Source organism: Lipophrys pholis (assembly GCF_963383615.2).
Source record: "Lipophrys pholis genome assembly, chromosome: 14".
In the NCBI taxonomy this organism is placed as follows: Eukaryota; Metazoa; Chordata; class Actinopteri; order Blenniiformes; family Blenniidae; genus Lipophrys; species Lipophrys pholis.
In genome coordinates, this window is record NC_137633.1 from 22861904 (window position 1) to 22889714 (window position 27811).

The 27811-nt window shown below is 43.0% G+C and overlaps 1 protein-coding gene across 1 annotated transcript in view; it reads right to left on the bottom strand.

Annotated features, from left to right (window-relative positions):
• ltk (leukocyte receptor tyrosine kinase) overlaps positions 1-27811 on the bottom strand; it is a gene marked incomplete at its 3' end in the record, with an annotated part of 66238 nt that overhangs the window by 4168 nt on the left and 34259 nt on the right. Inside the window, exons 11-26 of the mRNA XM_080480834.1 lie at positions 26968-27039; positions 25177-25351; positions 22914-23064; positions 22591-22719; positions 21277-21433; positions 12728-12913; positions 12326-12424; positions 11207-11368; positions 10996-11109; positions 6004-6190; positions 5588-5678; positions 5052-5116; positions 1990-2119; positions 1715-1812; positions 728-820; positions 508-609 (exon numbers count right to left, since the gene is read on the bottom strand). Coding sequence (XP_080336960.1) covers positions 508-609; positions 728-820; positions 1715-1812; positions 1990-2119; positions 5052-5116; positions 5588-5678; positions 6004-6190; positions 10996-11109; positions 11207-11368; positions 12326-12424; positions 12728-12913; positions 21277-21433; positions 22591-22719; positions 22914-23064; positions 25177-25351; positions 26968-27039 — 2011 coding nt within the window. The remainder of the gene's footprint in view (positions 1-507; positions 610-727; positions 821-1714; positions 1813-1989; positions 2120-5051; positions 5117-5587; positions 5679-6003; positions 6191-10995; positions 11110-11206; positions 11369-12325; positions 12425-12727; positions 12914-21276; positions 21434-22590; positions 22720-22913; positions 23065-25176; positions 25352-26967; positions 27040-27811) is intronic.

Below are 27811 nucleotides of genomic sequence, written 5' to 3' on the forward strand. Positions count from 1 at the left end.
AAATAACAGCCTGTCTATGGACCTTTTGTTGTGTCAAGTCGTTTTAGTACATGAGACGAAGAAGCAGAGGTAATCAGTCTGAACAACTTTATACAGAAATTTAAGTTAATAAATTGTACAGAAATTAGCAAATTTTATTTATTTTTCCTACAATTGAATCAGAGATTTATTCACTGACCTTCAGACTAAATTATCTGAAGCTGCCTGACCCTTTCGGATGTAAATATCTATAAATGAACACTAACTGAATGATAATTATTAAAAATGGTGCAACGACTGAGTGCTTCTGACATCTTTCCCCAATACGACTTCAACTTTCAATATCAGGCATTTATTAAGTGTGACTGTGTGTTCCTGATGGTACAGGGACTCTTGTGTGTGATTCGACTGAATAGAAGTGAAGTAAAGCTCTTGTTCTCTGCTTTACTGTAGTTTCTGAATGTTCGCTTTAACACTAACTTTAACTGTACGTACTACACACTTTTAATAATGCAGTAAGTTTCGTACCATGTGTCCGTCTTGCAGGTGAAGATTCCCTCCATAAAGGCCTCTGGCGGCATCCATTTGACCGGCAGCATGGCGCGGCCGCCCTTCCTGTAGTAACTGGCTCTGAGACAGAAACGCAGCACAATATTCAAGGTGCTCACGCTAAATCCGTGAACACTATGAATATTTAAAACAAAAGGCCACACACTCTGTGAGTGAACCTTCTGACACACACACACACCTGTAGATGTCCCGCGCCATGCCGAAGTCTCCGATCTTCGCCACTCTGTCGGGACCTGGACACGTCAGCAGGCAGTTTCTGGCAGCAATGTCCCTGAAAACAAGAAAACTTCTTACAAAATGGTCGATTTTTTGGGAGGAAAAGTGTTTCTTTTCTTCAGCAGCTGGGTGATTATGGAAAACTTCTCCTTGAATCAATAAATTGAAGACAACGTTGTTGGTCTGTAGTTATTTTAGTGAGTTTTATAATAATAATAGATATATTTGTGTTTTACACGTCCGGGTGAATATTTTCATTCTGTATTAGATGTTCAGCAGTCGAGGCTTCTGCTCTCCGGCTGCAACACAAATTCATCTTCTCAGTAAAGTAACATGAACTTGATTACACATTATTTTACAGCTTTCATTTTTTTCTCAATTAAAAGTACAAGTACTGTTTCCAGAGTAGCCCTCCCCCAGAAATTACTCAAAGAATTACAATATTTCAAATGCATGCATTTGCAAAATAGCAGCAAGTGTTCATTTGACTTAATATCGACGTTTAAAGCACATTTACTTAAATGTTGATATAATCCAGGAATTGAGTACTCAGTAGTGAACTTTCCAAACTAAATGACATTATTTAATCTGTACATGTGAAATTCCATTCATCAAATCGTACAGTATTTAATTGCAGAGTATTTGGGATTTATTACGTCTTCCTCAGACAGTATGTCAACAGATTTTTACCAGCTGTTTTTTTAAAACAGTGATTTAAGTGTAAATGCATCGCGGTTTGCATTTATTTTGAAATATTGTAAATCCCGCCGTGTTCCTTCCTCCTGATGTTGGGGTGTTTGTGCTGCTGGAGCGACTCTCCGATCAGACCAAACATCCTCTCCTCTCTCTCAGAGCCCCGCGTACATGCCGTTTCAGACACGGTTACACATTTCCTGTGCTGATTCCTGCTCAGAGCTCTTGACTGTGATGAGAGTGTGTGAGTCCCGACCTGTGTATGAAGTGGTTCTCCTCCAGGTAGCGGCAGCCGCAGGCGATGTCTCGGGCCATACGCAGCAGCTCCTGCATGGAGAGCCAGGAGCTCTGACCCTGGAGGCAGCACAGCTCAGCTTAGTGAGGGCAACACACACACACACACACACACACACACACACACACACACACACACACACACACACACACACACACACACACACACACACACACACACACACACACACACACACACACACACACACACACACACACACACACACACACACGTACAGCTCGGGGTCTGTTCTGTCTCAGGAAGCTCTTCATGTCTCCGCCGGTCATCAGCTCCAGCAGGATGAACCGAGGCAGGATGTTCAGACTGACTCCGATGCAGCGGACGATGTTCTCGTGGCTGAATTTGCTGTAAAGACAAACGATAAACAGTGTGAAGTTTCAGGATAACTTGTATTTATAGAAATGCAACATAGGCATGCTGTTTATTAACTAATGTTGTGCTGGTGACATATTAAACTAGAACGGCCACTCGGTTGGGTGCATACATTCGCCAACGCCACATTTGTCACCATGGAAACCAATGAGTTACAAGGCTATTTGATCCATTACACCACTCCTTCCATCATTTGTCAAGGTCGTTTGAATTTCTTCATGTTATCAGTGGGGTTAAGGTTAGGGTTAGACACTGGTTTGATACTGGTTCCACGTATTTTACAATTCCCAGGTAACCCCCCCCCCCCCCCCCCCCCGACATTTGACCCCCAACCGCTAACCAGAGTAATGACATCACTGCATCATGTCACATATCAGAGGATAGGGATTTGAAAACTGAACAACTTTGAAAACTGGTGTTGGGTTGAACATCAATCTGATTAAAACTGACCGCGTGAGGAGGAAAATACCTTTTCATGAGCCGGGACCTTTGACCCAATCGCTCTCAAAATGTAATGGAACCAGTTTTTGTGAAAAGTTGGTAAAATAACAAAAACAGAACACAAACATAAGAAGGCACATTAAGAAGGTAAACACACCTTCAACCTTTGAACGGTTGGATATTAACTTTAGAATTTTATAAAGATAAAACTCAAACAGATGTAGAAATCATCTGTTTCTTTAATCTATAAGAGATGATTGCCATTAAGGGACATGCAACTCTGAATATTGAAAGGACCACAACATTTTCAGCTTTACTACGTCATCCACCCATCTATCCATTCAGTCATCCATCCATCAACCCATGTTTTTGCGAATCACTGACGGTGTGGCCCAACCTCACTTCTAGAAAAATTGTGATAAACAGGCTCATTGCTACTAATCCAACAGAAAAGTGGGTACGGTTTCTTCCATTAACAGGCCTGCATTGTGTGTTTTGTCTGATCAAAACAGATTTAATAAAAGAGTAAATTCAGAGTTCACAATGTGGTTAAACTGACATGGTGTTTGTGAAGAATGGGTCAGACATGATGAGCTGCAGGTTGATCTTATTTAAGTTCAATGTTCAGAGAAGATTCACATTGTTGAGAAGTTCTCAGGAAAAATAATCTGGATTTGAAGCTTTTTGAAAACTCTCCTTCCTCCATGGTTTAATGGATTGTGAGTTGTTTGACAGTCACAGTCCTTTTTCTGTATCTCAGCTGTCTTTTGTCCTGCTGGGACTGTTGGGTTCTGACTTGTCATTGAGTGTGTATGTGAGGAACACAAACTGTTAAAGTTATCTGTAGTTACCCTCAACGTGGGGCAAGTTGACAAACTGCCTTGCGCAAGAAAAGGACTAACTGGTCAAAGCTGTTGTCACTGAGAATCTTTTTTTGCATTAACTAATTCTGCACTGACGTATCAGAAGTATTTGTCTTTGTTTGATCCCGGCTCTGTTATTCAGTCTCTTTTTTATTAAATCATAACAAGTATAGTCAGGCGGTGAAACAACAGGCTCAACTGAAAAAAGAAAATTCTTGTCTCAAAATATCCCCAACAAAAGGAAAACAGCCACCAGATGTTCAGGAAGGAGAATCACTTGGAACCAGCAATTTAAGTCACATATTTATCCTCTGATGAACCCATTAATCCTCCAGACATGTTTCTCCCTCAGTCTGCTAATTGGCTTCCCACACAACCTTTGAAAGCTTCCACTGACCACAGGACAGTTTGTGGACGAATCGTTTCCATGACTGAAGTTACAAGTCCGCCTCAAGCTGTAGCCTCTCGTACGTCAGCTGCAGACGCTGCTGTGCACAAGAGGTAAAAGCAGTAGAAGTACCCTTTTAAAGTAAAAATGTGGATGCCAGTCTTGGAAAAAAGGCTTTGGTAAAAGTAAAGTGAAAGTATCAAGAATTTAAAAAGAAATCTATATTTATATGTGCACACAGTTGTGACTCGTCATCAGGCTGCTACATATCTTTTTTCAAATATTACTTTTTTTTTTAGAATCTTACCAGAATTAGTGTAAAACAGTATAAACGACATGTGAATCATTGATTTGAAGCGTCTCTTCAGCCAGTTTCAGGGTTCAATCTCTGGGAGGCGCTATAGTTCCTCTAGTGATGTAGAGAAATGCCCTCAAGAAATATTTCATGGCCAGTCCTGATAATGTTCTTCACCATAACGTGTCACAATATCGAAGTTAATGTTTATTATTTAGCTGAAATCGTCAGTGTGAATGTGACACCAGCTGCTCCAGTCCTTTCGACGAAGCTCAGAATCTGCAGAAACTTAAAGAAGCGCCGAGCCACCAGGAAGAATGTGAGCAGAAGGAAGTTCAGATTATTGTTTAAGAATGGGAAGAAAACGTAAAGATTCGTCTGAAAGTTGCTCAGACATCTGGAAGAGCCACAGCAAGAAAGTACAAACAGTTTGTTTCCATGAGGTGCGATCAGAGAGTTTTGTGTTAAAGGGAGAAAAATAAAGTTTAGCACCATCTCCTTCAGAGTATTGATCCTGCGCAGCTCCCTGGAAGTCGCTCTGATGTCTTTGTGTGACGATGGATTTCTTTAGCTCGAGCTGAGAAGTCACTGACATCAACGGTTTATTTCTCAGGTAACCCTGACATGTTGTTTTTCATATCACCACGTGAAGTTCCAGCTGAAGGAACATTGTTTTGACACCAAGGAAAAGTCCCAGCATGCATTGCAGGTGGTGCTTGGCTCCCTGGGATAAAATTACTCTCCTTCACTTTGAGTATCTCTGCAAAGGTTGAAGACTCTGAAGGACATGGCAGCAGAACTTTATTCAGGTGGAGGCTTTTCTTTCCATGATGGCAGAACTTTGTGATGGGACCTCGTCCCGGAGCGGCACAGTGTGCGTAACGGACACGAGGAGTTTCCACCGGCAGTTTACTGCACCTCATAATCAGCGCCTCCATCAGGAAATCCATTTCATCTTGTTCGGAGCAGATTTCGGGAAGAGTCTGCGGAGGAAAAAGAATCAGGAACAGTTTTGGCTTGGAGGAACTGTATTATTGAAGCGAATCAGCTGAGCATTGAGAAGCAGAGAAAGCTCACTCAGCCTCTCCTTTGAGCGCTGTGTGGCTTTTAAACAGACCCGAGGCACCGACTTAAGAAAAATAAATATATAAATAAATATATATATATATTTTTATTTATTTATTAATTTTTTTAAGTCACTTCTCTTATGCAGCCATGCAACTTCATCTTTGATTAGTATACTTCATACCTTTATAAAAACAGACAACAGTGAGTCACTGCAGCTTTAAGTAAACAGTTTCCCACATGAGTGTGTGACCTTTAAATGTACGATATAAGAGCCGCTCTGTGGGAAGCCACATAGTGGTTTATATTAATACACTGAACTCCTGGTGAGGCGCCATCATCCAACATTAAAGTACAACATGACCTAATGAGACTCAGTGTGAACTGACCTTTATGGCCACCTGCATCGGACCGCCGTCACCACTCATCCCCAGGACTTGACCTTCGTAGACTTCGCCAAAAGCACCGTGGCCGAGAGCTCTGGAAACAGTAATCAAGAAAAGAGGAGGAATAAAAGCACCGTGATGAGAACTGTGTGTTCTTATCTTATTTAGCCACATTGAGATTAATAATCTAATTTACAAGTGTGTCCTGGAGAGCCAAAGGTCTGGCTCAGGGACCCCCAGTCCATGTATTTTGGACTGTGGGGGAAACCCACACACAGGGGGAGAACATGCAAACTCCACACAGAAAGGCCCAGTATTTGAACCCATGACCTTCTTTCTGTGAGGTGAGAGCACTAACCACTGCGCCACCGTGCACCAGCAGAGTGGCCTTAAACACGCCGTTTGTGCTCGTATTGTACCTGAGAAGTGTGATGTTCTTGCGCGGTACTTCCTTCAGCTCGCTGAGTGAAGCAGCCTTGCCGGCGAAGCAGTAGTTTGGGTTGTAGTCCGTCATTATGGTGGAGGAGCGGATCTTGCTCAGCTTGTACTCTGGACTCTGCAGACGCCCCCGGACGGCAAGGAGGTCGTTCTTCCTGCGGTACCACACTGCAGACGAGGACGGGACAGGACAGGAGGGACCAACCAATCAGTTTTTAGAACTCCTCCGTAAAAGAGTCAAAACTGTAATCGGGAATCCCGAAGTCGCGTGTACGCGGGAGAAACAACTCCCTGACTGTCTGCTGAGTGTAGAAGCAGTAACACAAGGAGGGATTACCCACATCACAGTCTTCAAATACCAGTATTACAGTAGAGAAAGAGGATTTTACCTTTGGAAACTGAGAACTTATTGTAGCCGCAGGCAGCGACAGCCTCAAGCACAGGTGAAGAGCAGCAGATTACCTAAGTGTGATTCCACTTGTACAGTTCAGCTCTGTCGTTAATGACGTGACTCTGCACGACTTCATGTGAAGAAACACATGCAGGACTACTAGAGGAACCTGCACTGGATGCTCTGTGGGACGGCCTCTCCTTGCTTACTGTTCCTAGACTGTCTGTTCCAGTGAGTTCAGACTCACCCGCCATGGAGGCAGCCCGTGTCCCCGATGCAGGTTGGTAGTCTGCCAGGGAGGGGGGGCGTTGCGTGCAGGTAAGAGGTGTCGTCGAGCCATCGCCCGGTGCAGATGCTAGGGATTTGGGGGGGGGGGGGGTAGGCATGTGGAGGAGGAGGAGGAGGAGGAGGAGGAGGAGGAGGAGGGTGCAGGAGATGGGGCGCCCAGGGAACAGACTACCTCCCTGCATGGGGGAGAGCTCAGGTGAAGAGACACTGTTAACCTGAAAAGTGTGTGTGTGTGTGTGTGTGTGTGTGTGTGTGTGTGTGTGTGTGTGTGTGTGTGTGTGTGTGTGTGTGTGTGTGTGTGTGTGTGTGTGCGTGTGTGTGTGTGCATGTGTTTCTCTGCCTTCGTGAGAGCCATCGCTGAACAAGCTCTTGATGAATGCAGCCTTTCTTATGCTTTGTAAAAGGAACACAAACATTATAGTCATCACCTTTTGTTTAGTGGCTGATTTATTCACTGACAAGTGCACACACTTACACACAACACAATTAGTGAAAGAAATCACTCAGAAAAGCCTTTCTGTATTTTTCCAGCCTCGTCCTCATGAATATAATCGTATCTGCAGTTATTGTGTCTGGATAAACCTGGAATATACAGTGTATTTGCAAATATCATCTATCTGTTGAAAGCACAGATGCTGAGAGGTTTATTTTCCATTAGAAAAGTCCATTTTGAACTGAGCCAGTCTTCACCTTCCTAAATGAGAATCTGGCTTCATCAACACTGGTGCCCGTCTTTTCTCGAATCTCTCACATCCCAAATCAACATCTCACTCATTGCATCCAATAAATAACTTTCATTTCAAAGACCCGACACTGAATAACCTCCAAACACCAGCACACCCACCTTTCAAAATCTACCGCGTAATAATGCCCAATGTCTGAAACGTCACCCGCACAATTAATTTATTCTTACATATCTTTGTTTTGATTTATTTGGCACTCCCGTCTTAAGTTCGTGAACATTTCCTGTTTCTGAAACAATGACAATAAATTCCACTCTCGTCTCAGAACAATCAAGTTAGATTAGATATTAATACTCTTGATATCCACTCATCTTTATCTTGACAGTACAAATGCAGTTTGTCCAGTCATTTTGAATGAGAGCAACTCACAAACATTTCCTTTGTTCTGTACTGAGAATTAAAGCCAGATATCAGGACAAACTGAAGAGGAGTTTATTTCAGGCAGCTGGGAGTCAAACAGCTAAATTAGAAGTCAGTAAATCAGAGTGAGTAGATATATTAGGAGTCTTCCTCAGAACTCCCTGAATGCCAGCCTCATAAATCTGTCTTTTCAGTTCTCTGGAATTATTGAGATATTGTGCCTTCAGCGTGGATGGAAAATGGACATGTTGCTCAGACCTTGCTGCCAAAAGGTAAATGTGCGTATCGCTCTTTCATCTGTCAGATTCACTTCATATCAGCCTCGGTCCTGGGAACCCGGCGCCCTGCGTGTTACCAGTGTCTCCCTGCTCCCACACAGCTGATCCACATGAGGAGATCATCCCCATCAAGCGAGAGAAGCCCAGGAACAACCTGTTCATGTCCATCAGGTGTTCGGGAGCCCGGAGACGTCACGCAGAGCCGAGTCCAGAGGTCCTGTCCTCTGGGAAGCTCTGGCTTACATCGGCATCCCCACAAAGATTTATTGTTCATATCACATCAGTAAAAAAGCCAAAATGCTTTTTTTCTTTTTTTCGTTGGAGCCCAGAGAGCTGGAAGAGTAACTGACGGAGCACAGATTCCTCCAGAGGCCCTGAAATGAAGTTTGGATTCATCACAACTTACTGTGGGAAAGACGACGCTGAGCTGGACTTAAAATTCTGCACTTGCTGCGAGGTTAAAGAGAGGACAACCGAGAGAGAGAGAGAGAGAGAGAGAGAGAGAGAGAGAGAGAGAGAGAGAGAGAGAGAGAGAGAGAGAGAGAACCTGCAGTTCAAACATCTTAAACTCAACCACAAGAGTCAGGATCCCCTCAAGTTGTGAAAAAAGGTGACAAAGGTGCAGAAGAGAAAGTGTTACTCGCTGTATTATCGCGCTCACTGTCCTATATCACTGAAAGAAACTGCACATTCCATCATTACCGTCACACACACACATCCTGCTTCTGTATCCTGGCTGCAGTTTGTAAAGGTTGTAATGTGTAAGGTCAGACTCCTTCCCTCTGTAACTATCCCGCTTTTAGCGTTCAACACAATTAAAGTTACACAAAATGATTAGCGATTAATTCCCTAATTATTCCTATTTATGCATGAAAACTAAGGCATTTTACAGCACATCACAGTGAAAGGTTTTCAAAGTGTGGGTGGATGGACCATCTCCCAGAGCTTTAACCGCGTTCCCATCACATCTCCGCAGATTTCTCACACTAAAGACTTTGTTCTGGTGAAACTTCCTAACGTTTTTCACATTATAGGATACGACCGTTAACTTGAGCTGCACAACATCCCGTAAATATATCGTCATCACGACATCAACATTCACGATGTATCTATCGCAAAAGACTTTTTAAAATGAGTTCTTACATGGTGGCGACAGGCCAGAAGTCAGAATCAAAGAAAAATCAACAAACTAGATGAAACTGCAGAGGAGGAAAAAACGAATGGAAAGGCAGGCTTGTTGTGTCCGGTTAAAACATTTAGAAGCATAATTCTCAATATCAGATGCTTAAGTGATTTTAATTTATTGCAAATCATATTGGAAGACTGAAAGGTAAACCCTGGTATTGTCACGTATCTCGTCTCCCTTGGCTTTACATGAATTCTTAATATTTATTAGGAAAAAAGAATCAAACCTAGAGCTCATTCTGACCCTTTCTCATGCGAGATTTTGACTGGTGCGGAGGTTAGGTGCGTGCTGATTGGCCGCCTGAACTGTCAATCATGGCGATAGCGGCGATAGCGTAGCTGTCCTCTGCTCACACAAAAGGTGGAAAGAAAAATATGATCGTTCAGCCGTCTACAAACTTCCAGCAAGGCACCCCAGAGATTTAAAATGAAATCCAGGGTCATTTGTAAATCACATGGGCTGCAAGGTTTATGTTAGTTCAGTTAGCGGCTGAACGCTAGTGGCTAACCACTAAATTTAACAGAGGTGGGTTTATGATGCTAGCCTCCCGTATTGACAACACAATCAAAATCTCACGTTTTGTGTTGTGCGCCATCTTGTGGGTGATTCTGGTATGAACAAAGAGCCCAAATGAAAACACTCAGCCATTTTCAAACTCCACAATTTCAAGCAAGTTTCACATGAGGTCCAACGCCAACATGCATGTTTTAACAAGGAAACGTGTGACTTCCGGGTGAAGGCTCCTTCGTTGATGCTTTTTTAACTAATATCGTACAGCGCTACAGTTTAGATGATGAGCAAATCTCTCCTTTCAGATGCTTCTGAAACAGGCTGCAAGTTACATTTACAATAGATTCAGTTCCGAATGTGCTTCTCCAGGAGTCATGCTGGGTGAAGGCCTCCCCCCCCGACCCCTGGATGGTTTCTGCTGCCTCACCCCCACGCGACTCCTTAGCGCCCCCCTCGGGAGATGGGCTGCCACCACACTTTGAAAACCGCAGCTCGAGATAAACTGATACCAGAGGAAACACACTTCCTCCATGAGAATCCGGCTCCCGCCCTCCTCCAGATACTCTACATCACAGTGCTTTGGTTAAACAGAGGTGAGCTGCATCACAGCCGAATACTTTCTCCGCTTTCTTGTTCTCTTATCTGAGAGAATCAATGCCCAGGGGTTCTGCTGGTCGTTGTGTGTTTTGTCAGTTCCTCATTTTGTTATTTTCACTTCTTTATAATCCTGATCTTTTTCTTGTCAGATAGTGTGAGTCATGATGGCTGATATTTTCCATCTGCTCAGTTGTGAGCATTGGCGTAGCTGAGGGAAAGTGTTGTTTAATTTCAAGTTTGGTGCTTTTTATAGTCCATGATGTATGCTGACTGTATTATTCAACACACAGAAACATTATGGTATTCAACAGTCAGATTCAAACTCTTCTCCTTCTTCTAGTCTGTGTTTACGTTTATCCAGAGGAAAGAGCGTCACCTGGAACCAGTCTGTGATCAAACAGTTCATATTGTGCTCACTATCAGCGTCCTGCAATACAGAACCATTGTTCCCACGATTCAGACGTCTGACGCGCCGAAAGCACAAAAGCACTCAACTCAACACTCATCACAGTTCCTGTTTCTGTTAGTAACATCTGGAAGCATGTGTGCATCCAGCTGTGCTCACAGCCGGTGGAAGGTGGCAGGCACAGACTGTGCACAGAACTGGACGAGTCTCTTACTGAGGATGACTCCGGCGCAGAGCAGAGCGACGCCGCTCAGGGTGGTGGAGACCACTACGGCCAGGATCAGTGAGGTGGACATCTGGCCCTGAGGAGCCAGGCCCTGGGGGGGCGCTGGGAGACCAGAGAGAAGACCAGAGCGCAGGTTACAACATCTCCAATCCTCTCAGACTTCATCATCCAAACGTGTTCCCGGAGGGTCGTAACGTACCGACGGTGCTGACGCATGTGACGTTGTCACTGGCGAGGACTTCGTCTTCATCACACAGGCAGAGGATGAGGTGAGAGTCTTCCTCCCGTTTGCAGCTCTGCGTCTGACAGTGGCTGCAGTTCAGCTGCACCTTGATCTCACAATCGCCGTGACTCTCCATGGCTGGAAACACAACGGACACGCCGAGATGAGCACGAGCTGCTCTATAACGGGATCAGTCTGTGCGCCGCATCGCAGGCATTTCATGTCAGAGCTGCTTTAATTCGCTCGACACTATTGGGAAGGTAACAAAAACAGTCAGGTGCAATCTATTTACCAAACATCCTAACAATTTCTGCCCATGCTGTGGCTGCTTTTGTTGCTTTAATCATTAAGAATCACTTGCGTGTGACATTTGGAATGGTACGTTTTCCTCTGTATTTAATCTGTAACTTTTAATGTTTCATCGCTTTGTCAGAATCAGCAGGAGGCTTCGATAAGTCCAAAGCTTTCTTGATTCTTTACGCTCATCTGTACAGGACTCCACTGATTATTTACATTCTATCTTTCTTGCACGTAATTGTGTGAAAGTTGCACTTTAAAACTCATAAATATCAATACTTTTCTTATTTCTTACTTTTAAACACAATTATTTGTCATTAACTTTGATAATATTGGCTTCTATATTGTTTTCTTCAATACTGACCAAAACAAAGCTTTTATTTTCTAAAACATGTTCTGAATTAAGGGTAAATTAAGCTGGTTTCTTTTTTTCAAAGCATTAAGTCGCATTCTTCATTTAAAGATTTAATTTGTGAAGCCTAATGATTTTAACGCTATCTATTTTCCTCCGATCTTCAACTTGTCTTTCATGTTGCCGCCAGGTCAGACGACCGGCAGCAGCCGGAGCAAACAACCACGTCTTTCACACCAGAACTCCAGGGCGCGAAAATAAACTGGCTGCTTGTGGCTGCGAATTATCCAAGCACCTTCCAATACATGTTTTTCTCTTCCTTTCATGAAAAATGGACAAACAATGGACAAACTTTCAACAGCATGTCATGGCTTTCAACAGCTCTCTCTCTCTCTCTCTCTCTCTCTCTCTCTCTCTCTCTCTCTCTCTCTCAGACTGAGGCATACCAGCCAGCGGCTGCAGGAAAATCTCTCCCATCGGATGAATGAATGAAATTCCATTCTGCCCGTCGGCCGTGAGCTCATCCGCCAGCGCGGCATCGCCTCCTGTTGTGAAATGAAAATGCTGTGAGTGTTGAACTCTTTGTGCTAGAAGTCGAACAGTTGGTCCTTGTCAGGAGTGCCCACGATAAGCACTCCGCCAGCACTGCGGACATTTTCTTCAAATGAAAAACACCGAATTACACTTCACAGCAAAGTGATCCCACATTTAACCTGATCTGCCGGGTCTGAGTACCAAAGAAAAGAAAGGAAGGAGAAAACGACATTTTCCCTTATTATCACAAGCATGATGGTCTTGGATGATTTTTACAAAAACTACAAGAATAAGACCAAAGAGACGGTTCGTACCTCTGTATCCCCCTCCCCCTCCTCCGGCGGTGCACGCCCCGCCTCCGCCTCCAAACCCACCGAATGTTGACCAGCCCAGCTTGGACACAGCCAGCGGACAGGAGGACCCCCCCTCTGCTCCGTCCACCAGGGACTTCCCCGCCCCTGGGAGGGTCGAGGGGGCGTCCCTCCAGCCTCCACCTCCACCTGAGAGGAAACAAACGCCACACAGTTCAAGAATCACATCATGAAGATAGAAACATTAACTCATAAAGAAATGTTGCCATGGGAACCAGAACTGTAGTTTATGTTGCATCTTTTAAGAATCAAAATGTCAAAAATTGTGACATTTTATTCCAGTTGGTTTATTCCACCACTGAAGGTGTTTAGGATCTCACTGACTGCAGATCAAGTGATTAATCTATCCAACCTTGATCTATAGTGTAACCGCTTTAAAATAAGAAATCATTTGCTTAACCAATAAAAGCAATTAAAATGTCAAAATGTCCTCTTAGTAATTAAAGACAAATGTCAACGTATAAATGTTATCGGACTGCACGACATTATGTAAATATGTGACCTGTGATAATGTTGTTCAGTACTGTGATGAATACAAGTGTTTTATGTTAATGTAGCTGTGCTTCTTAATAACAGTGCTCTTTCTCTTGCCTCAGTTTCACACCAGCAGTGTTTCTGAAGTGTGTTGACTCATCTTTGGTCTTTGATCAAATAATGTGACTTCCCAACCTACTGAAATTTCTTTTGATTATATATTTGCACAATTTTTTATTTATTAATCACGATCATTCACACTTTCCTTGCTGATCTATTTGCAGAGCATGAAGACACGGTGTCGGTTCAGTCTGTGATCTGCATTAGTTGATATCACAATAACAATTGTGATATTTGTTTTTAGTTTGTGTCCGTCTTGCAGGAAATATTGTACAAACATTATAAGATTGTTTACCGGGTGATTAGCTACAGGTTGCAGACCATTCATACATAAATAAATACATACGCTGACTGCAAACCTGTGCTTTTCAATCCTTAGAAAAACACCATCGTGTTGGTATGCATAAATCTGCAGCTCCCATCGAAGATAGATATTTTTGAAATTCGACCGACACCATATTTACAGGCTTATAAAAGATTTCACGAATTGGTCTGGGCAACAGCAATAGTGTCCGGCTCCATCCAGCCGGCCACGTCTTGTTCAGCCGTCGCTGACGATGTGAGACAGAGGACAAAATGCTGCGAATCAACAATGTTGGAGCCAAAATCCATTGTTCACTCACCCTCATGAAAAGGGGGTTTGAGAACAAAGAAACGTGGTAAGAACTGCCATTGGTCATGGGACCCCCACCAGGGGGCCCCGCAACCCCTCCCGTAAGCTGCACCACTGCACTCCACCAGCAGGGGGATCCACCGACACCGAGACCACCTCCAAACGGATTGGTCATGACACTGGCCAAAGCAGCAGGACACTGGAACACGACGTCCAGGTATAAAATCCAGGCCTGAGAACCCCCACCTGTTCTCCAAGACGAATCTGCGCTGATCGAGACGTACAACTTCGTAAGGAGACACAAGGAGCCACGTGTTAACCCACCAGGACCGGGACGGAATTTTTACTTGCTGGCCAAGTGAAAAAGTACTGTTTTATCCCTCTGCTCTCGGAGACTGAGGCGGCTTGAGCAGCCCCTCCAGCCTCTGTGGATAACTCCTGAATCTCCAGCGTTAGTGGACTCTGCAGCCAACCTTTTCTCTCTCTCTCTCTCACTCTTTTCCTCCTTCCTTCACCGTCTCCTCACTAAAGGCCAATTCTTCCTCCATAAGAACAAGAAGAAAGCTTGGCAGTGCGGCTGGCGAACAAAATGACGTCATGCTCCTGTAGTTAAAACCGGACCAACAACTCTCTTTTATTAATGAAACAGTTCAGAGAAATGTATTTCTGAAAGCACTGGAGGCGAGAAATAAACTTGTGCCGTTGAAAAGTTATAACGCTGCTTCACAGACGTGTGGCTGCTGTGAGGGGGCGTGGCCTGCGAGTTCGACAGCTTCTTATCGGAGTGTTAGATATCTTTTTATTTATATTCTCTTGATTCTGCATGTTCCTAAAACCGTGGCTGGCTTAAGAAAGAATAGATCTGCGATAGTTACGAATTAACACAATTATTTACTAAACAAAGACATTCTCACCACATGGTCAGCTGCACAGGTCACGGCCGTGCTCCCCCCAGCTTAAGGATGGGAAAGAGACAGCGATTCTATACCAACATTGACTTTTGAAATCAGAGAGGCGGACTTCCTTCCGTCTCTGTGAACCGCCTCCTGTGACCACTTCCTGTTTCACACTCTGCGCCAATCACAATGGACTCTGTTCTTGAGCCGGGCTCTAGTTTGCAGTCACTTCCTTGTTTACACATCAACAGGCTATTGTTCTTGAGTATCAATGAAACCACATTGTACAAAATGGAGGGAAAAATATGGTCGTATGCAGAGCTTTTGTCTCTGTAACAGTGAACCTAAAATGGCAGACTCCATAGAAGAATTCAAGTTAAAATAATCTAACAGGAGTGTGGACAGTCCTGCCGAAAAAGCTTTTTTTTTCGGCAGCTGGCTGACGTCACTGCCCTATTTTCTTCTTGTTCTTATGGCGTCATAAAGGGAGTATGCGGGGGCCTTTACCCAGCGCGTGGTGCAGCAACAGCAGTTCCCGGTCGCACTTTCACTTTCCCTTCTCAGACCGTGTGTAGTTCACTGCAGCTCGGATTTCTCAGCCATGAGAAATCTCGCTCTCTGCAGACCTAAACGAGCCGGGCACGGAGCCCAGTGATGTCACTCTATCCCAGAAAAACGCGCAGAACGCCCCCAGTGGCCGCGTGGGTCATTGCACTTTCTCAGTCACTCCGAGTCACTGCATCGCCTGGCGCCCTCCAGTGGCCTTCACGGTCATTACACAGAACCTTTGACGTTTGCCTCACCCTGGTGGACATTCCAGGTCATTTCACCCATTCCCACTCAGACTTAACCAGACACACACACACACACACACACACACACACACACACACAGACACGCACGCACGCACGCACGCACGCACACACACACACACACACACACACACACACTTTGTACATAGTGTTTGCTGTTTAATAGATTAGATCTCCGTATTAGATGATGTTTGCTATTTCGATGTGTTTATTTATGAGATGATTTCAGAATTTCAGAATTAATAAATTTTTGTTCATAAACGCCTGTTAGCTGAATTGAATGATTCCTAGTGATTATTGTGTATTTATTGTTGACATTCACTGGTTTGTAACAGTCTGTACTCGGATCCCACACCTTCCCTTTTATTTAAGATGATTATATTTTAGACAGAAATATTAACTAACTTAAATAAACCTTTTTTCCAAACAAGACTGATACTTTAAGACTGGTAATTAGCTATCTCTAGATTCTAGGGTGGTGCCCCTTTTATTATTAATGAATATATAACGAATTTATTCAAATAAATTTTCATTAATAAATCATTTTTGATATTTTGTTAACTTTAAGTAATTAATCAATTACTTTAGGAGTTGTTAATGACAGTTTACTTCCATTAGTAATTAAAATTTTTCACAAAATTATTTCCAGTGATATATTACTTTCAGTAATCTATTACTTACAGTAATTCAATGCTAATAACCAACCATAAATCCCAACACCAACTTCTTAAAAATTGATGTGTAAAAGTATGACAAACTCAGAACGCAAACTGCAATGAAATATGTTTGGTTTTGGATACAGTTTTCCGAATTCTAAAATGTTGTTGGGTGTTTTAGGTTTTTATGCGAACGATACAGTGAACAGCTGAAGGGGTGTGTGATGTGTGAGCCCGACGCTGTGTGACAACACAACAAAGAACATAAACTGCATAAAACATGAAATCAGAGCTTCTTCTTGGATTGTCTGCATTGAGATTTGTAACAGCAGAGCGGAAACCTTCGGTTCTTCCACTTCCAAGTTGTAAATACTGCATCTGAACAATGGTAAACAGAATTTCAAATCGAGGAAGTGGGAGGTTTCCCAGTGGAAACTTAACATGGCAGCACTACTGCTGGGTGAAGAATGTGCTCGCTTTGTGCACAGATAAGTTAAGTTTTATCTTGTTGCTCGTACGGACAGGCTTGGTTTTAAGATACGTTACATAATATTTGTTCGACAGCTGTTCAGAAAATGTGTATTGTTGTAGTTGGAACACACACGGTATCACCTGAGCTTTATTTGACTTCCATCCTGGATTCATGTGTTATTGTCATGTGACTGCTGTAAATGGAAGAACACCCCCAACTCATAATCCTCCCTTTTCCAAGCTTTGAAAACATTTAAAAACTGTTTTCTTGTGAACATTCAAGTGTCGGCTTGAGTCTCACAAGATGATGAGCAGTTGTGGGAGGGTAACGCCTGATTCTGCACACATGTGGCGGTAAATTTGACACAAACTCTCATCATGGCTATGATATTCTCTCAGGTCTACGGAGCTAAGTTGTTGAGGAATGATTGGAGGAACTTGACAAAGAGTCCAAACATGTTCTCCAGATCTCTGTTCAATAAAGCATCTGTGAGACGTGAAGGGGAAGCAGCCTGATCATGTACTCTAAATTCTATCAGTGTAAACAAGTGATTATTATTGGCCCGTTTTTCTTTTTTTTTTTTTGTGTCAAAATATGTGGAGAAGTTCAAACAGTACAGGAAGGATTTCTACTGGATTACTGGGTTGGAGCAAGTAGAGCCCTACGGTTAGTTATTAACTATCGATAGCAGGAAGGAAATGAGGCAGACACGACGGTAATGTCAGGTCGTCTTCATCTTAGAGTACCTGCTGCTGGCGCCTGGTGAGACGGGACAAAGCCAAGTGGTGTCCCCACATCACAGGATTCATCAGCTTGTTTTACTAGTGTGGCGTGATGCCCTGCACTCTTCGCCACATGGGCAGAAATCAGGTCCTGCTGGTGACTTGCAGCCTCAGCATCTTGATTCAGCAGCCGAGGCAATCAGGGCGAGGGAGCGGGAGCCAGCTGGCCCGTCAACCAGGAAATCAGCACGCACTCATTGGCCTCATGAAGCCATGATTTTCTAAGGACTAAAATCTCAGTCGGGATGAAACAGGGATTGAAAGTGTTTGAGCACATTCAGTTACCGGTTTGGGTTCAGCTCGCAGAGACGTACAGAGAAGAATGTCTGCACAGATTTTAGAAAAATATAAACGTCTTGCATGTTAAAGCTGGCAGAATGCTTCAAGTTTAATTTAACATTGAAAATAGTATGCATTTTGTACTATAGATGGATATGTGAAAGGCTCAGGAACTTATCTAAAGCTTTCTATAGGAGGCCCAAAGATCAATATTGCTTGAAAATTAAAAATTGCAAATTTCGTCTTTAGAAAATTTTACAATGTAATTTCCTAAATTGGACAAAAATGTATTATTCAAACACTCTGATTATATATACAGTGTGTATATATATATGCAGGGCTGCAGGTGCTGTTAGCCGTCTCAGAGCACACTGCTAACGCCGTTACCCCCCCCCCCCCCCCTTCTCCACTCTCAGCCAATCACAGGCCAACTCGTTCAAGTAACACAAAAGAATAGAACCAGGAGAACATCATCGTTTAACGTTAATGAAGGTATGCGCTCTACCGGGTTCTAGTTCTAGTTTAAGTTGTTTTTGAGAAGAGTACATTTATTTTAGTTTAAGTTTTACAACTAACAAGTTCATCATGTACTGGAATGTGTTTTCTGCTGTCGTCACACTGCAGCTTTAAACGTAAAGCATAGAAAAGCTTTAGAGTTAATAAAGTGCGGACATGAATAACAAATAGTGAACAGGTTAAATCACCACATGATGAGGATCAGTAATCTCCGCTGAAGGGCAGACAAACACTGGATTTAAATGAATAACACGTCCTGGGGCAGTTTAATAAGCCTCAGAGAGTTCACACACACACACACACACACACACACACACACACACACACACACACACACACACACACACACACACACACACACACACACACACACACACACACACACACACACACACACACACACAGATCTCCTATACAGCGCGGGTCCTCTCACACTCTGATCCTTATCTAAACAGCCTCACAGAGATTCAGCGAGATGAGCAGAGAGATGCTCTGACTGCTGCTCACACTGGATTTACCAGAATGTTCCGGACGTTTCACAAGAAAACCTCTACGTGTGCGTAATGCTGCAACCTGTCAGTGAAGCCAGATTGAGAACACACACACACACACACACACACACACACACACACACACACACACACACACACACACACACACACACACACACACACACACACACGCACACACACACACCTCAGAGGTTTTCACATTACTAATATGCTCAGAGGAAAAGTTGTCGTCTTCACTCAGACGTTTCACGTTTCTCCATTCATCCCGTGCAGCTGAGAGTCTGCAGCCAATCATCAGTGTCACCAACAGTGGTGTACAATGGTGTATAAAGACGGTACATGAACTGAACTGCATCGTGGTAAAGTCGATTACTTGATGCATAGATTCATTATAATGCATTAATGGATAGTTAAAACGAAATATTCAAAGGAAATGGTGAGTTTGATTTAGTGTGGAGTACATGATAAGACATGAGGAGTAAGTTAAAAACATAAAAACAGTAATGAGTAGAACTACTAAAAAGAATGATAAGATGTCAGCAGTTGTTCTTTAACAAAACAAAACCCGCAGCTTTGCTATTGTAAGAAAAAACATATTAAAAACTTTACAATTTCATGTTTTGTTGACCTTCAGACAAATTGAATTTAGCAAGATGATGATCGACACGGCTCCTCTTGTTGTAGAGGACGCTTTAACCTGATTGGGTGTCTTTTTTGGGTGGCCTGTTTTTATTTCCTCCCATTTGTCGATACTTCAGGTGTCAGTCTGAACAGTTTGTTGATATATTGCTGAGGTCTGATTCTCTCTTGGTGCATTCTAAGTTTCATCACTAGACGTATCATGGACTTGGTCAAAGTGGTGCACCGTAGAATTATGGACTTTATTTTATTTGTGTAGTTTGTCATGTAAACTTATGTACAATATTTAGCGTGTGTTCTTGTGAGTGATGCTTGGGACTAAATGATTAAACCTGCTTTGAGGGCACTTCCCTTGACACACGTGATTCTATATTTTATATCATACACAGTAAAAATGTCAGGTCGAGTCTCTAATAGCAGTTTTTGATTGTTGGTAAATCATAAGCTCTGTCCATTCAGTGTATGTCGTCTTTGTGCTCTGAGCTTGAATTAAAAGAGAATAGCAGAAAAGAAGCAAACAGATAAAGAGATTGCGGGTCTTGTCATGTCGACACGCTGTAGGTTACATCACAGTGGCTCTCGCTCTGTCGTGTTTGTTATGAATAGACTTTCAATATTTGCAGCATCTCTATCATAACTTGCCAGACTCTGTGATTCTGACGATTGCTGTACTTATTGTTTGGCCTTTATTTACCGTGTCTATTGTATGAAGTTGTTAGTATCTTTCGGGGCCGACAGTCATTATGCTACATCACCAAACTATAAAGTCAAGATGACTCTATTTTCAATGGTCACAATTGTAAATATTACTTCAAAGGTGAAAGAGTTTTACTCGCAGTACTTTGTATTGCAAGTACATTTGTTTATAGAGCGCCGTTCAAAAACGTCAATTCAAAGTGCTTTACAAAGAAATTAAAGAAATATGGAAAAGCTTTACAAAAAAATAAAGACGTTAATAATAAAAAGAAACACATTAATGTTTTAAAAGAAATGAAATAAATAAATTAAAACAAGTAATGAAGAATCTTAATCTTAATCTCCAGATCTTTCAGTATTTTACTGAGTGTTTCTTACAACCACTGACCATACGGTCATATTGGGACCCCGTAGATCCTTCAATCAATTTCAAAGTGCCATTAAGGTAGGAAAGGTCACACTGATTGGATGAGAGACTTTAGAGGCGGGGCAGCAGTGACCTCTCCTCTTTACAGAGACCTCCTTCTCTGTCCCGACTGCCATCATCTTCAGTCGCCCAGTGCCAACAGAAACCCAAACCTCCCTCAGCAAATAGCTCACCAGTTTGTTCTAACCAGTGAGATCTTGATTAACAGAAATAAGAGTTTCTCAGGATTTCTCTTCGAATGTCACAATCTCACTTTTGGGAATCTTGAACGTTTGCGATCTCTCAACAGAAACCCAGGGAACCCCAGAAAGTCACTCGTGCACTCGTTCAAAATGTTCAACTTAAAGCAATAATGGCCACAGCCTACTTCCTGTATCCAGAACCAGCCGCTGCGCCAAGCGGTGTGCAGACTGTGTCTGTGTTCTGAATAAACTCTCTGGCCGTCTATCTATTGTTTATTCGACAGACTGTTAAAATAAGAACTTTTTAAGTCCTGATTTAAAAGAAGTGAGTGTGTCAGCAGTCTTCAGGAGTCAGAAATCAAAATCTTGGTTTCATCGTATGTTGGTGTTGACGGTGGTAAAGTAAAGTGAGGTACCTGCTGCTCCGGTCTGACCGTTGGTGCTGGGAGCGATTGTGCTGTTCTCATACTGCTCCAGTGGGATCTGGTCCAGACTGGACTCCGGGTCCTCCAGGTACGAGTTTCCTCCTCCTCCAGCGGCGATTAGCAACGGAACCAGATCACCTCCGTCCATCTGACTCAGCCAGGGAGCGAGTGATGATGAAGGCAGTAGGGAGGGGTGTATCAGACGACGACGGAGAGAGAAAGGGAAAAGGATATAAAAAATATTGAGTAAAAAAAAAAAATGCAGTGAATTTTATTAAAGCACCAGACTTTACAAGCAAAAAGAAGAGCAAATCTGGAAATCATCCGAAAAGTACCACTTGGTCTGAAGCAAACATGCTGCTTGAACTTATTCACTCATTCACTCTCAATCTGTGAAAGGGGATGAAAATACATAGAAATGATCAAGCAGGAGGGGAAGCGGACCCGAGACTTAACCGCGTCGTCGTCACTGTCACTCATTTTAACTGTGTTCACCATTTTATTTTAGTTAGGGTCACATTCAGTCTGTGTCAGTCCAGTAAAACAAAGGTTTAATCAACTACAAAGAATGAAAACGGAAAATGTTTTCCACAGTTTTAGTGCAAAGAGGTCAAGGTTCTTTATAAGGAATGTTTCATTTCATTGAATATCTAATTACCTAACCTGAACAGGTTGATTTCTTCACAGAATAAAAGGTGTGAGTCAATTAACGCTGTAAAATCACTGAAAACCTCTGGTGAAAAAAATACAACAAATGAGTTTATTGTTTTGATTCATTCTTCGGGGAGATCACGATAATGGATCATTTATGTTTTCACAATTCCATTCACTACAACTGTGATGTTAATGCCTCCTCACTGACTCACACTGCAGCATCGCTGATCTCTTTGGCTTCAGACTCATGCATGTTACCTACTATTATAAAAACTGTGAGCGACTCAATACATTGAAAATAGTAGCTGCTTCTATTGAAAAGTGCTTAAATGTAATTAGTGGTCATTGTAACTTCATGCTGTGGGCTGGACTGGACGCCCTGGTGGGCCACAGGTTCACCCCCCCCGCTGTTCACCATGAGACACACACACACACACACACACACACACACACACACACACACACACACACACACACACACACACACACACACACACACACACCCACACACGACCCCTGTCATGTCTATATTTAAACCCAGAGATTACAGACTGTGACGATCTGCACTCCTGCAGGCTCGTTTGATTCCTATCAGCCCACAAATCCACACAAACAATAAGTTGAAATGGGGGAAAAAACGCCTTTTGTCACCTTGAAGATAAATGTGGCGCCCCCACCTCCGCCTCCGCCCCCCGCCCACTCGGCGCCAGCCTCCACCCGCAGGTTGTCTTCAATCACAGACGACTCTCCCAGGCAGATCTTCTGGGTGTGGGGATTTCTCTGGAGAGAGAGAGAGAGAGAGAGAGAGAGAGGCTCCACAGGGGAGAAGGAGAAAAGGACTTCATGAATCCAGCGGGCTATGAGACTGTATCTAGGTCACTCTGGCCTCGTCTGCATCAGGCAGGAAATCCCAGCGAGACGCTGCACCCTGTCAATCCCTCTCCATCCTCCCAGTCCGTCCTCACCCTACTCACCCCGGGACACGCGTCCTCTCCCTGGTGGCCCACCAAGATGTAGAGTATCTCTCCTTTCTCCAGAGGAAATACGGCCGATATAAAGACGCCGTGGTTGCGTTTGTTGTGGTTTTTGGCTCCTTTTCCACCTGCGGCCCCATAAGCAGAGATCCTGGTGGAGATCGCAAAATGGATTGAGTTCTGTCAGTGAGACATTTTTTATTCATTCTCTGGAGCCGACGTAAATATAAATGTACCCACACAAACTTGAGCAAATAAAGCATAGCTGTTTGATGAACAGACAGAGTGACTGACTGCGTTAAGGATTGTGTTTTGACAGAAAAGGATCAGCACCTTGCAAATCTTAGAATATTATCCTTTTCACTTGTTTTCTTTTTATTTCATGTGGTGAATTTGATAAAGAGGTCTCCTCACTGGCTTTGCAAAAGAAAACACAATTATTAACGTTGCGGTCTGGCAGGAAAACAATGGGATTCCACTGAAATGCGCCTCGCAATTCAAAATTCAAGACGCAAGCAAATTGAGCAAATAAATGATTCGGCTTTACAGTGATTTAAGTGCAAGAATAATAAAGAGAGACAACGGCAGAACCGCTGGCTTATACAAACAACTATTACAAGATGAGATGGGTAAAATAACATAAAAGCAGTAGATCACTGATCCACATGATCAGGCAGTCTGAGGTTCAGGACCTGAAACAAATAAATCCTGGCAAACATCTGGGTGATACATAATCTGCCTTTCTGTTGGATTGCATATGAAGGTAGGGAGTCACGTCCTGAAGGCCTCAGCTTTGCAGGAAAACCAGGAAAAATGGTGGATACTTAGGGAAATACGTTCAACCTTGGATTTGATGCCGCTTCAGTATGAATGTAAGTGACCTGCAATCTCCCTGCTGTTTGTCATAAAAATACATGTAAAAGCACTGAACTCACATGCGTTTTCACACGCCACACAATCTGCTGGAATGACTCAGTTCTGTGTGTTTTATTTCACTTGTTTTTTTTATATTGTACAATTCTGTACGTGTTTCATTCAAATACAATTCAACCAAAGCATGCTAATTATACTAGACCTTAAATAACAAAAGGGAACAATAAAAACTGCCTGAAAAAGAACAGACAAGAAGGTTTGGATTTATTTTTTTGGACATTTGATCAACGTATGAAAACGTATGTGTTTGTGGAGGTTTTTAGCTCAACAGTAATACATAGTAAGTCAGGCCGATGCCGTCAGTTGTCGTCATGAGAAGGGATAAAATAATCATCAAATAAAATGAATCTTGATATTTGTACCTTACAAAATTGATTTCCGTGTGCTTCCAAACATTTCAATAGTTCAATCATTTAATTCCCCGTCGAATAGCGACGACTCACTTTGAACCTCCATTAGATTTTGTATCTGAAATATCTTCGGCTTGCTGAATGCAAACGCTTTTGTTATATATACTCGCGTCTTGAATACTACGTGATGTATTTTATGAATTTGATATTTGGAGCCCGAAAGCCCTAAGAAGGGTGAGAACACATAAAATCAATTCTAATAAAATCTACAAATGAAAGCGGTGGTGAGCCAGTGGAAGAAACGTCTTTCAGCATGAAGAGAACAGCAACTTTGATGAAAGTTGTTTTTCACGTTTTCAAAAACTGATACACTCATCAACGATACCAAGCCTATATGTATGGTTTGCATACAGAACATTACTTAGGCCTCACGGCGTTCACTAAGCACTCGTATCGGTACTCAGTATCGTGTAAATGTCAGGACTCGTACTCGTCCTTTAATAGAAAAGTGCTATCAGTGCATCCCTACTTTAAGTAGATTGTGTGTCACTTGACATGAAGCTGCATTAACAGAAATGAGCCACTTCTTCACAGCAGGGGGTTTTATCCACACTGCAGTTTACACTTTAATGGATCATTGATTGGCTCCAATAAAAAGAACATAAATGAAAACATCATGAGTCCCGGCCTCACCTGACAAAAACTCCATCACACAGTTGTATCATAAATAGACTCGTACTTTTCTTCTACATCTGAAGCTTGAACCCAATTTCAAACAACATTTTTCTTTCTGAATAACTGCTGCCTTTTCTCATATATTCAGTCATGTTACTGCCAGTAAAGTTACTTGATCAGATGTTTTAGTATCAACACCTGAACTGGTTGAAACAGGAGTTTAGGAGGTTTGGGTAAAGATGTTGTGTCTTTTAGTATTCGCACCGGATCTTTTGCTTGAGACTTGTGATAAATGAAACACTTACAGGTATCTGTTCGTAGCAGGCACTCTCCACATCTGCACTCCTTTCAAAGAGCCGTCCTTCCCCACAGTCACGCTGACGTTCTTGTTCCTGTAGGTGCTGTCGCACTGGGCCTGTGTCGGGCCCTGAGGTCCACTGGCACCGCAAGAGTTAAACCACCAGGTCATCAGAGAAACCTCTACAAAAACAAGATGGAAAATTCATTTGAAATCAGGAGACGTCAAGGTTATTGTGTAAAGGCTCCTACAGACGGTGCCATTTTAACAGTCTTCTAAGTTCACAGCTCGCCACACTGTGTGACACGGATCTAAATAGTCTGATTCCACGACATGAAGTTTGCTGTGTGCAGATTGGACGACGGAAACACAAACTGAATCGCAGCCTACGCCGACGCCAGTCGACGTGAATGCTGAAGAATAACACGTCCTAAACATAAACACGAACGGAGCCACGCCGTTGTGACATTTATGTGTTTGGAACGAAATCCCAGAAAATGGAGAAGGAGGAGAAGAATACGGACGCGGCCGTGACTCAGATAGAGAGGACAACCTGGGATGGTAATTTTGCAACAGAAGCTTGAAGTACTTGTTAACATCTACTGACATTTTACTTTAGCACTCACTGTGATGATCTTTCTTTTTCAAACAAAACACACGACATGTAAACGAAACAAACAGGAAGCAGCAGCAGGTCGCAGCAGCAGCTACGATCGCCCCAAATATCTGTACTGATAACAAGCGTAGGACCACGACATCGGCCGACCTTGATCTGGGCTCACTGTATGACGTACGACCACCGATTTAGATCCACAACCAAAGATCACATTTCGATCACAATTGTTATCTTTGTCTGCAACGGCCGAAAGTCGCAACGTGTAGGAGCTTTCTAAAGGTTTTCCAACAGTAATAATCCTCCCCATACCTGGAATGATGTCCCAGAAGTGAAGACAGTCTGTCCTCTCTCTCTCTCTGGCTTGTTTCTGTTTTTAAAAAGTGTGTTGCTTCAACCAGCCAATCAGAAATCAAACCCTATATAGTGTCATCAGGGGTTTAGCCAATCCCAATAAAGATAGTCCCTCCCTTTGACTCCTCCCACAATTAGGCAGCTCTGCTCTGGCACATGGCACCATGACAGGAAGCGCTTCCTCCCCTTCCCAAGGTGGACATGTGTGGGTGGAGCCAGTCCAGCTCACACAGACACAGCAGATTGTGAATGCAGCTCATAGGATCCAATATTCAACTGGAGGAAAATCAAGGAAAGGCTGGATTTGAGGAAATAAACTTTGAACACAACGTTTTTGTAAGAGACTCATGTAAAATTGTTGAAAAGCTGGATAATAGGAGATCTTTAAAAATACACCGGTCACCATTTAAGCACTGCCACTTTTAAACACTGGGTGGCAGCAGTGAGTCGCTGTTCCTCAGATTTTCACCAATTTGTTCGTAGTTGACAAAAGCTCAAATAGTCTCACTCATGAAGCGACGTTACAGCCCTGATCCGGCTGTGGTTAGACGATTCTCTGCAACAACCTGAAGATCGTTTCCCACAAACTGCACCTTTAACCACAGAGTCGGACACGACGACCAGATCTACCAGAGTCACTGGACATTGCGCCCTGGTGTTATGTGACAGATTGCAGATTGAATTAAAAGCCTCCGCTCGGGTTCGACAGCAGACAACCTTCAAACTAGACGTATTGTGAGAGTGGATCCGGAACCTGGGAGGTGATTTCTGCATGCAAAACTGATTTAAATGTATTTCCCAGTAGACGAAGTCTCAACTGCTGCACGCTACCTGAAGCAGACGGCTCGGGAAGAGGACTCAAGAAGTCCTCAAAGTCGGTCAAGGGCAGCAGAGAGTTGAGATCTGAGGAAAAGAAGAGTACAGAAGTCATAGTAATCCTGCCCTTCACTGGATCGCACATTAATATCACAGAGAAACTGTCAGAGAACAAAGGAAAACTGTTGTTCTGGTTACTGAGAATCACCACTGAGCACCGTGAATTCTTTTCACTCGTTTACAACATACAGATATTTATAGATTTTCTGAAGGAATAATCAGCGTGTGGCTCTGCAGGGGCGGCCGACACGCTGTCTAAACTCTCTCCTGTCAAACTCAACTCTTGTGTACAAATATCTCCTTACTGTCAATCCTTACTTGTTTATACTGAATTTGCTAATTCAATGTTTGATGGATCCCATTTTCCAGATCTTATAAAGCCTCATGTTCATGTATCCAAGAAGTCATTATTAAACAGTAACCATGTTAACCACAAGTGCATGTCGCATTTGTTGATTCTGTATGAATGAAAGACTAAAACCTCAAAATCCAAACAAATGTGTAAAGTCCAAGGGTTGCAGAAGTCCAAACTCTTCCCACAAACCAGTGGAACGTCCGTAAATTGGACTTGGCAGTAGATTAACATTACGAGCACAACAAGGTCCCACTGCAGACTGAGGCCAGAACGGCTTCATGGAAAACACATCAACTGCCTGTTAAAATTAGTCTGTAATCCTGAGTTAACCTTACACACACACACACACACACACACACCAGTAACAGACACCAACCCCTCTGCTCTCAGGAGGTTTTAAGCAGAGTTTACCTTAAACCATTCACAAATGAAAACAGATGTTTC